General features: G+C 47.8%; 1 protein-coding gene across 4 annotated transcripts in view; it reads left to right on the forward strand.

Annotated features, from left to right (window-relative positions):
• The window catches only part of ak7b (adenylate kinase 7b), a 24,171-nt gene extending 13,607 nt beyond the window's left edge, over positions 1-10,564 (forward strand). For 2 of the 4 annotated variants that reach the window (XM_080870610.1, XM_080870608.1), the window contains 8 exons: positions 1,057-1,206; positions 1,285-1,413; positions 1,490-1,589; positions 4,411-4,656; positions 4,764-4,961; positions 5,047-5,267; positions 5,459-5,617; positions 5,708-10,564. In XM_080870610.1, the coding sequence (XP_080726736.1) occupies positions 1,057-1,206; positions 1,285-1,413; positions 1,490-1,589; positions 4,411-4,656; positions 4,764-4,961; positions 5,047-5,267; positions 5,459-5,617; positions 5,708-5,764 (1,260 nt within the window). In that variant the 3' untranslated portion in view covers positions 5,765-10,564. The remainder of the gene's footprint in view (positions 1-1,056; positions 1,207-1,284; positions 1,414-1,489; positions 1,590-4,410; positions 4,657-4,763; positions 4,962-5,046; positions 5,268-5,458; positions 5,618-5,707) is intronic. The other 2 variants (XM_080870609.1, XM_080870611.1) reach the window with 2 other exon arrangements.
• The last annotated feature ends 366 nt before the right edge of the window (positions 10,565-10,930 follow it).

Here is a 10,930-nt window from a genome sequence, read left to right on the forward strand (position 1 = left end):
TGTGTGCGTGCCTGTGTGTGTGTGTGTGTGTGTCTGTGTGCTTTTTGGGGCTTTGAGAGGTGAAAACATTACACCGGTTTTAGAATCGCTGCACTGGCTCCCCGTGTGTTTCAGGATCGATTTTAAAGTTCTTTTATTGGTTTTTAAATGTCTTAATGGTCTTAGGCCTTCTTATCTCTCAGATCTGCTTTTACCATATGAACCCTTGCGGACCCTGAGGTCCTCTGGTGCTGGCCTTTTAATTGTCCCTAAAGTCAGGACACATACTCACGGAGAGGCAGCTTTTCAGTGGTATGGTCCTCGTCTGTGGAACAGCCTGCCGGAGGAGCTCAGGGCCGCAGAGAACGTACATGTTTTTAAGAACAGGCTCAAGACCCACCTTTTTAATTTAGCTTTTACTTAGCGTTTATTTATTTTTTATGCTTATTTATTCTATCCTGTTATTCTATTATTAATTTAGGATTTACCTAATATTTATTGATTTTATTCTTATTCATTTTTTAATCTTCTTACTCTATTTATATTTATATTTATATTGTATCCTGTTCTTATTTATTTTATCATTTTACCCTGTATATATCGTATTGTGTCATATCTCCAGTGTTTCCTCGGAGGGCGCTCTCTGCACCGGGGCTGTTATTGACCGTGGCTGCTGGGTCTCTGGGGTCCTCTCAGCCTGGTTGGGGGGCTCCTTGGCCTCCCTCCGGCTGTGTGCCCAGCCCGGAGGCTGCGGTCTGTGACCGGCTCCCGGTGCAGACGGCTCTCTGTTATAATGTTTCCTCACTTGGCTCATGCGAGCCCAGCCCAATTTTTACTCTTTAAGTGTGCGCGTGTGTGTATGTGTGTGTGGGTGGGGGGATATATGTGTATTGAGAGTGTGGGGAGTGAGTTGGAGGGTGGGGTGGGCTGCTTTTAACTATGTAAAGCACTTTGTGCTACATCTTTTCTGTATGAAAAGTGCTTTATAAATAAAGATTGATTGATTGATTGATTGATTGAAAACATGGGGAGAAGAAGATTCTGCAGCACTGCCGTGTTTTGTTTCTGCTGCAACAGGTGATGGAAGCCGACTCTCTGCTGGTCAGTCTCCGCATGGAGGCTGCTTACATCAAGAAACTTTTCTCTTTTAACTGGGTGTGCCAGTTCGGTCTGGTGGAAAATATCGAGGTGGTGGTGCAGGAGTACCGGCAGAGCCGCGGGTTGCTGGTATGCAGTCGCACACACATGAGACTATATACAGTGTACACACTGTCAGGCTTTACTGGCTAATCTGTGTGTTTGCAGCCCGTCCGTCTCTGTGTACTGGGCCCTCCTGCAGTAGGTAAAACCACAGTGTCCAAAAAGATCTGCGAATATTACCGACTCCATCACGTCACAGTGAAAGGCACCGTCTCTGACACCATCGCCCGGCTGGTGAGCTCTTTACTTTCTCCTCCAAATCAATCAGAACTGAGTACAGCTGTAGCATTGTAATCTGCTTTCCCTTCAGGAACATGCTGTCAGGAATCCTGATCCCGGTGAAGGGCAGTCCACACAAGAGGCCCAGGAGCAGCTGAGCATGATGAAGGAACGCCTGGAACAGAACCCAGGTACGGCTTCAGATAACGAGGTCTGGAGGTGTTGGCACTCGAGTCGTGACTGAGGGCAGTGTGTTTATCTGTCGAGAGGGTAATTTCTAGTTTTAATTATTAAGAACCAGAAATGTGTTTGTTTGTTTTTAAGTATATGTTTGGTGTTTGTGAGGCAGTCGCACTCACGTAAGCTACGGAGGAAGCTCATATACAGTTTCATAAGATTTTAAAAATATCTGAAGAAGCAAAATACAAACAAGCAGCAACAACATGCTGTTTCACTGCGACATCAGTCATGCAGTGAGACAAGACCCTGCTACTTGTACTATCGCAGTAAATCCAAGCAGCAGTACTGCATGTGACCCACGCCCTGTTTCACACACCCCACACCTGCGACTCCATCACCTGGTGTCAGAACTGGTCTGGTCCCCGTTCTTTCCGAGCTCCTTAGATGATAATCGTCCTAACTTCAGTCTGAAGCAGCAGACCTGACATCTCCTCCTTCCAGAGTTCTGGGTTATGTCTTCATGTTTTCTGTATAGAACTAATTCATGTGTCTGTCTACACGTTGGGTGAGTGCCGAGTATTTGGTGGTGTATATGGGGTGGGAATGCACGTTTGTGTCCGCGTGCGTGCCTGTTCGTCTGTGTCTATATGTCAGGTTGGGTCTTAGACTCCACCTCTCTGGGTACATCTCAGGCCCTCTAAAGTACGGAGGCCTATCTCCCCTCACCACACTCCCTGCCGGTGGCTGATGCCGTCAGACGTTGGTGTGTTGGTGGTCCTTGTCGTCTGGGGCTGGGCGCTCATGTATGTACCGGCTCAGTCCTGGTGGCCGATTGGCGGGGCTGGGCGCCTGTGGCCCGGCTGGGCTCCTTCAGGGGGTGGGATGCCCTCAGGCCTCTGGCCTCTGGGCCTGAAGCTCGGTCCTCTCTGGCACAGCTGGCTGCCGGCAGAGCCCGCGGGCACGCCACTGCAACCCCCTCTGACCTCTGCTCCGTAGCTGCTGGGTGACCTCTCCTTTGGGGCTCTACTCAGCTCTTCCCAGGAGGGTGGCACGGTTCCCCCCCTTTGGTGGTCCTCCTCGGGTCCTCGTACTCTGGGGCCTCTGGATGTCGGGGGCTTGGATCTCCTCCATACCTGCTTCATGCCCTGGTGGACGGGGCTGTGGCCCCCCACACTCCCTAGCAGATCGTTACATGGAGAAACCTTTGGAATGCAAGCATGCTGATCCACACAGGTATGCACACAGGTGTACACACGGGTGCTCACAGACGCGGACTACAGCTTTCTTGGCTGCTGCCTCAAAGCACATTGTGCGCTGTCTATCTTGCGTGCTGCACAATATCGTTTAATATTTAGTATCTACTGATATCTACTGCTAGCTAGTTTATTGTGATGGTGCTGTTTTTTTTATCATGTTGCTCTTTGTTGTTTGCTTTCTCTTCTGTTTTTTTTCTCCATACAGGTGACCCAGGTGTTTTGTTTGTTTGTTTTTCTTTCTTCCCCCCTTCTCACCGTCTCTTCTCCCCTCTGGTTTTCTTTCTCTCCCTCTCTTTCTTTCATTCTTTCTCCCTGTCCTATCCCCCTGTCATGTCTGTCCCGTTTGTAGCAAAATAAAATAAATTCATAATTATAATCAAGGTCAATCAAATGGACCAATATGGCAAGGCCATGATGATCCACTTGGTAAAATAAATCCGCTTGGCATCTTTCTTGGCCTTAAGACAACATTTCTGATGCTAAAGATCCAAACGGGACACAAAAAAAAAGAAAAAAGAACTAATTCATGACTCTAACTTCTGCATTAATATTTAACCTAATGTAATCATAGCTGCTTCAGTATTTATGACATTCTTTCTGACTGTAACACATTCAGTTGATGCTGGTAAACATTTAGACGGGTTTGCTCGTGTCAGCGTACAAAACTGCCGCTCCTGTGATTGTCTGGCTTTGACCTGACGTGCTAATGGCTCTGCAGCCAGCCCAGGTACGATACAGCAGGTGACTGCGCCTCCTCAGAGGGATCAGACAGCAAACCAGAGCTATGTTCTTTATGTAAAAGCCATCTGATCAGACCCAAAACCACGTCTCTTCATCACTTCACGTTTGTTCAGCAGAGCCCAGCATGTTATGGACACCGGGTGGCTGTAAAACACTGATGTTGTGTTTCAGCTGCTAATCAATCCTGTCAGATCTGCATACACGACTGTGTTTGTTTTCTACATTCATGAGGGACATTTGGTCTGTTTCCATGTTTCTTTGGTGCTCTATGCAGACTCTGGAATAGTCAGATTTAATTCAGTTTGTTAACTTTTTTAAACTTGACTGGGAAAAAGCTTCTTCAGGACTGTAGCTCACTTTTCTGCACCTCAGACAGCAACTGTTTGAAGCAGCTTGTATTATATGCAGATCAAACGTGAACATTTCTCTGTACGGTGACAGAGTTCAGCCTTTATATTGGCTTTGAGTGCTCTGCACTTTGCTGGGTGCTGTGTTTGTGCCTCGGTCAGAGACTTGGTGTGTGTCCTCCACCTGTGTGTGAGGTGTCTGCATGTGTGTGTGTGCAGCTGCAGGGACATGCTGGGAGTTTATGGTTAGCTCTCACAAAGTGAGCATGATGTGAGTTCGGCAGGTTTTTGCACATGCTGCAGGATAAATCGGGTAATTACAGATTTATCTGTATTATGGGAAATGATCTGCTGCTGTGAACAGTGTTCGGATTGGATGGTTTTGTCACATGATCACATGGACTATTTGCACAGATTGGTATTATTGTCTGATCTTTGCTATTGTCGCGCCTCGAGGCATCAGTTGAATAGAAACATGAATCCCGCAGGTCTGGAGGAGGAGCTGCTGTTGAACGTGATGAGGGACGAGCTGATGACTCACCCGTGTAAAAACCAGGGTTATGTGTTGGAGGACTTTCCCCAAACACGTGAACAAGCCAAAGAGCTCTTTGACGGTGAGTCGGACACCCCGAGGCTCTTGCACGTCAGGGCCTCACCTGCTCACTCACTCTTCTCTTCTCCAGGTAAAGAAGAGGATGCAACATCCCAGAATTCTTTAACCAGCATTATACCCGGTACCTGCAGGGAGCTGTGACTCAGATCCTTTTATTTCTCATTTAACAACAACAGTAACAGATGTGCAGCCTGCTCCATCAGTAACAGTTGTCTTGTGTGGCCACAGAGTTTGTGTTGTGCCTGGAGGCCACAGAGGCCTTCCTGTTGGATCGAGTGCTCAACCTGCCCGAGAGCCGCGTGCAGGAACACAACTGCGAGCCAGAGAACTTCTCGAGGCGGCTGGCTGCTTACAACGAGAAACAGTCGGAGGATGATGTGGTCCTCAACTACTTTTATGAGCATGACATCATCCCTCTGCAGTTTGGTAACCCGTGAAGAGAGACTGCATCACTTGTGAGGGGGAAATCTTTCTTAGTGTTGCTAAAAGTCTCTGTGCTCCTCGTCTGCAGAGATCAGCAGCAACGCTGAAGCAGACTGCCTGCCTCTGATGCAGAAGGTCATTGACATGGTGGGCCAGCCCAGAAACTACGGTCCCAGCAGCCAGGAGGTGAAGGAGGAGGAGAGGAGGAAGGCTGGCGAGAGGCTGAGGAGAGAAGCCCAGGAGAGAGCAGAGGTGGAGCAGATGGAGGCCGACGAGGCCAGAGCCAGGGCTGCACGCTGGGCTGAGTGGGTAGGTGGAGGAGAAAGACGAGGCGCTGTTAACGACATATAAAACACATTTCCTAACAATGAGCAGAGGAGTGCGCTGTGAAGAGCTCTGCTTTAACAAGCAGACAGTCAGTGTCACTCTGCTGGCCATGACGGATACACACCAGAAGAGGCAACAAGCTGAACTATTCTCTACATGTCTCTGTGTATTAGACTAAGAAGCTGGAGCAGGTGAGGCAGCAGGAGGAGGAGGAGCTGGAGGCCACGTCGCGCCCCATGAGGGGCTACCTGATGGAACAGGTAGTGCCCACGCTGAGCCAGGGTCTGACTGCATGCTGCCGAGCTCAACCACAGGACCCCGTGGACTTCCTGGTATTTCACTGCCCACAGATTATTGCCCGGTCGTTAGCGTCTCCTCCACGTGGCGTTAATCGTGATGGCGTACGTCTCTTTGTCTTTCAGGCAGAGTACTTGCTGAAGAACAACCCTTTTGAAGCCGATCACGAGCAGCTTTCCTAGCCGAGGAGAATTTCCTTTGAGTCTTTGAGACTCGTCAGAGCATTTCAGTCGTCACACGCCAAGTGTCCCCAACTCCATGCTGGGATTTTGATTAGGTGTGATTTGTAAGTGGCCCATTCTCCTGCCCCTGTTGCATTCATACACGGTTTGTTTGGGCTCTCGTGTGCTGGCCGTTACTTAAAAGCAACCCAAAAAGCAGATGAAAGTGTGCACAAAACCAGGAGCTAATTAGGAAGTTAATTTGCTTAATAAACTTGGTAAACTGTAAAGCAGACACGCTCGGGTCATAATTGCTTTGATTTAGCTTCAGATTTCCAGGAAGGATAAATGTTACGAATGGCAGCTAATTTGTCGGTCTCTCATGTTGCCACTCGTGACTCCAAAGTGTACATAATTGGTTGCGACAGAACACCAAATGATTTCATTGTACGTACTTAATCACCACATGGGGAAATTAGTGGAGTTTATTTGGGAAACACTGTGATGCAAGCTGCTGCAACACTGTTGGACTGCAGCACGTGTGCCCCCGGTACACACACACACACACACACACACACACACACACACACACACACACACACACACACACACACACAGTTCTCTGTCATAGTGAGCACCATGCACTATGTGGGCACACACACAGGTGTAGCAGCTGAGATGTCACCTGTCCATCTTCGCGATGTGCTGAAATAACCCGAGTGTAGCATCTGTAACACCGGTTACATTAACACTAAACACAGTTTCAAACCCACAACACAACAAACAGGTCCCTGCTAGATGGTGATGTCATACTAAAATGTGTTGGATTTTTGCTTGTACGGGTCCTCTAAGGCGAGGCCTGAGAAAAGCTTCCCAGTAAACTGCAGTGACCTCTGTCCACTGATGGTGCTGGGTGTACTGGTTCTATGGTGGGAGGTGAGAACAGCTCCCAGTCTTTGCTGCATTTGTGGACTGGTGTTACTGTGTAGGATCAGCACGTGCTCGGCCTTCTTTAGCACCACGCTTCTTTGCTGTGATTGGCCCTGAGGCTGAGGTGCTGTTTCTACTCCTCCCAACATCTGAAGCGTATTTTTAAAAGGTATTTGTTTAAGTACCGTGGGACTGTGCTGGGGAGGTATCGCTGATGTTGTTGTGGTTTGTTCTCCACCATCCATCACAGTCTGTGTGGCAGCAGCCAGGAGCTCTTTGTCCTGTGTGTGTGTTTCGTCTCCCTTTTAGAAAATCCCCGAGTATTCAAACGTAACTCAATTCATCCTGCTGCGTTCTGGTCACCGATGACCTTTGAGCGCTCCGGACAGACTCACTGGTTCGATGTTATTCCCCGAGGAAACGCCTCCTCCATCATCTCCTGGCTGTTTTACAAGCAGTGTTTTACCACTAGGTGTCAGCCTTGGATTACCTATTAACTGTCGGGAGGCCGTGACGGTGATAATGATGAGTCTCTTTATGTTTTTAGTCTTTGAAATATCAGGACGTCTTCAGTGCTGAACAGTCAGATGAAAGCAGCATGAATGATGAGCTCTCTTTTTGTGCGTCGGCTCTTCCATCTGAACAGCAGCACATATTAAAACCACCGTTTTCCTTTACAGGACTCAGTTCTTCCTTTGACAACCTCTGAGATAAACCCTGTGTTTCTTAGATCACTCTGCCAGTGTTATTTGTACACACAGTTAAATAGTGTCTCTGCAGCAGATTCATTTCATCTACGTACCACCAGAAGCCAAAAATGCAAGCTGACACTTTCCTGCTCGACCCTCCAGGACTCGGTGACGGTGAGAGCAAAGTTGTGTTAGAAATGAGTGTGTAAGGTCACCGTCAGGAGCTCCTCCTCCTGTGCACTGAGAGGAGCCAGTGTTCAGAGCTGTTATCACACGTGAAGTACAGATAGACTGAATCTGCTTTTTCTCACATTTATCTTAACAGACAAAAGTCCGTCTGATTGACGTTGTTCTGTTTCCGATGAAGCCCAGTTCACTGACAGTAAATACATGCCTCCCTCCCTCCCCCGGACCATCACTTATAAAGTCAGTGGTAGCAGGCTAAGATGTCCTCCTGGGGGATGCTGAGGTGAGCCGAGCCCAGGTGAGAATCTGGATCTACCCCAGGGTCTACTCCCAGGAGGCCGCCTGCAAAGCTCCACAGGGAGAGGTCCAGTAGGTATCATGAGCAGATGCTCATGGCTCCTTTCAATGTGGAGGTGCAGCAGCTGTACTCTGAACTCCCTCTGGAGGTGGGAGCTCCTCACACTGAGGCTACGTCCACACTGGCCCGGATAGATTTGGAAACGCTCGGCGTCCACACTGGTGTTTTCAGTCGTTTTCACAGAGTTGTGCGTCCACATTGAAACTTCTGAAAACACTGACGTTCCAGTCGCACAAAAGCGAGTGAGAATGAAAGAATTTGAAGAACAGCTGTCTGCAGCTTGTACAGACTGATGTTATTCTTTAACAGGGCCGTCAATGCCCTCCGCTATCTTTGTTTAATTGGTCACGTGACTGCATCACATAAATGCGTCATTGTTTTACAACGTCTGCGTTTTCACTGTCCACACTGCGACGCAAACGCACAGTCTTCAAATGTGTGCGTTTTTGAGCGCATTTCCAAAACGCCGTCTCAGTGTGGACGGGAGGCCAGAACGGAGAGAAAACGTTTCAAACGAAAACGCATTCGTGTGGACGCAGCCTCAGACTCATCCTAGCCACACTGCGGAGGCCATTCTTGTTACCATGGCTTAAAACAAGCCAGCTTTGCTAATGCTAAGTTGCTAACGTATCACAGTTATCCACAGGATGTCCTTTGGCAGTCACAGACGAGTCCTTAAACATGCAGGATGTCGTGTTTTTAGCCGAATCTTTTCCCGATGCTAACCCAGCAGTGTTCAGTGCCTAACCTTTCTGGGAAATGAAGACAACGTGCAAAGGATGCAAACCACAGTGTCCCGACTGATAAACCTGCAGCTATGAAGACTGTGACCCATCCAGCCTTCAGCTGGTGACTACGCAGGTCTCTGTCGGTAACGCTGAGTTTAGGGCGGTGCTAAAACTCAGCGGTGAGATATTTCCAGCATGTTGAACCAAAGCAGACCTACAGACATTACATCTCTCGGCCAGCTTGTAGGCACCTGTTTAATGCCTGAGGGTAGCTGGGTCTGTGTGGTTATTCTGCCTCCATGACCTACACCCGGATAAGCATCAGAACATGATGGATGTGTGATACCCACTCACGAGGACATTATGCTGCCACTATCAACATTTTAAACAAATACCTTCATTTGTGGCTCTCATTTTCTTAGAAACAAAAATCAGGTAAAAAAATAAAATCTGGTAATTCTTTGTTTTTACATTGATCGGGCCCAATGTGCAAAATATCAAAGAGAAATTAAAAATGCTGCTGTGGACGAGTTCGGGTCGTAGGAGGTTAAAGCAGGCCCATGGGCTGTTTCATGCAGAACTCCATCATCTACTCCTGTTCATGTGGACACCCATGTACACACAGAGAGGACATGCATGACATGCAGCGTTTTAACATGCTGTCTTTGCCTCTCACTGATAACTGCAGCACAATGTCGGATTGTCTGGTTTTATTTCTCAATGAACTGACACGAACACAACACTCCAGCACCGGGACTCTTCATCACGGGGCTTCACTTGATATATGTCCATCCATCAGAGCAATGCAGCTGCAGTAAGCCCTGAGTGTGTGGCAGCATGTGGACTGAATCCACTCGCACTGATGCTGGTCACTGTTCCCTAACACCCCTTAATCCACGGAGGATCACACACACACACACACACACACACACACACACACACACACACACACACACACACACACACACACACACACAAACTGCTGACTTATAGTCAGACAGACAAAGACACACTTTTTAGAGACAGAGAGAATGACACATGCATCAAACTGATGGGTTAAGTCGTCAGGGGAACCCCCACATGCCCCACAAGCAAATGCCGAGCGACACACACACACACACACACACAGACACACACACACACCTCCCCTGCTGCCAGCCTCGTTCTGAGCACTCGGAGAGGGAAAATGTGTTTTGTTGCTTAGGAACAGTTTGCCTTGTGTCTCAGCAGGGGGTCTCCTTCTGAATATCATTATGTCCCCTCGACTGGGGAGGACCACACATTTTTCTTTGCTGCCAATATTTATCTTCGGCTCTGCTCGCTCTCCAGAGGCCCACAAAAACTGTTCTCATTGATTAAAGGCGGTAGAAAGCAGACTCCAGCAGCACACACCTCACCTCTCCTCCATGTAAACTCATCAGAAACGGCTCCTCGGCGCTGCTGCAGGTGTCAAAGTTCGCCCCGGTGACATTTCACTTTCCTTAAAGTTAAATCCCGAGCAGAGGGAACGGGTTGTTATCTGGATAAAGTGAATATGGGTTTTTCCAGCCTTTACTGACAAAATATAAAACAGATTCATATGAACATGATGATCAGGTGTGGATCAACCAACTCCAGGGCCCAGGGCAACACAGGCCCCCCATCAAAACCAGTATTTATCTGCACGGTCGGTTCACGGTTCACTCTCAGACTCCATATAAAAGATTTCACACTGACGTGCGTTATGTTCAGGGCGCCTCGGCTCATTCTGTCAATGATGGTCAATGTTCGAGTGAGAAACTGAGAAAAAGTCTTAGCTTGAACCTTAAAGATGCTGATCTTTCAGGCTGGTATCACAGTGTGAATGTCTTTTCTGCACTTGTGTCTTTTTGAGAGGACACGCCTCGTGTAAATGTTCACGTGTTGATTTCACTGATTTATAAACTCTGCACTTCACATACACGTGAGCAGGACATTTGCTCACGTGAATAAAACCTTTTTGCCATTATTTATTTTGTATTTTGCTTTTTTTTGGCATATTTGTCTCACTTTGCAGATCATCAAACAAATTGTGATATTAGACAAGAATAACCCGCATAAATACAAAATGCAGGTTTTATATTTCATTTGAACAAAGCTATCCAAACCTGGACCGCTTGACTTTGCAAAACTGTTTCCAGCCACATTGGGGGGTTTCTAAGGACGCCAAACATCTCAGTCAGAAGTCCAGACTTTGACTGGATCATTTGAAAACCTTCATTTTGTTTCCACAGAGTGGACCTGCTCATGAGAGCAGAGCTCATGGTCCCATCAGTTA

This window comes from Rhamphochromis sp. 'chilingali' (assembly GCF_963969265.1).
Source record: "Rhamphochromis sp. 'chilingali' genome assembly, chromosome: 21".
Lineage (NCBI taxonomy): Eukaryota > Metazoa > Chordata > Actinopteri > Cichliformes > Cichlidae > Rhamphochromis > Rhamphochromis sp. 'chilingali'.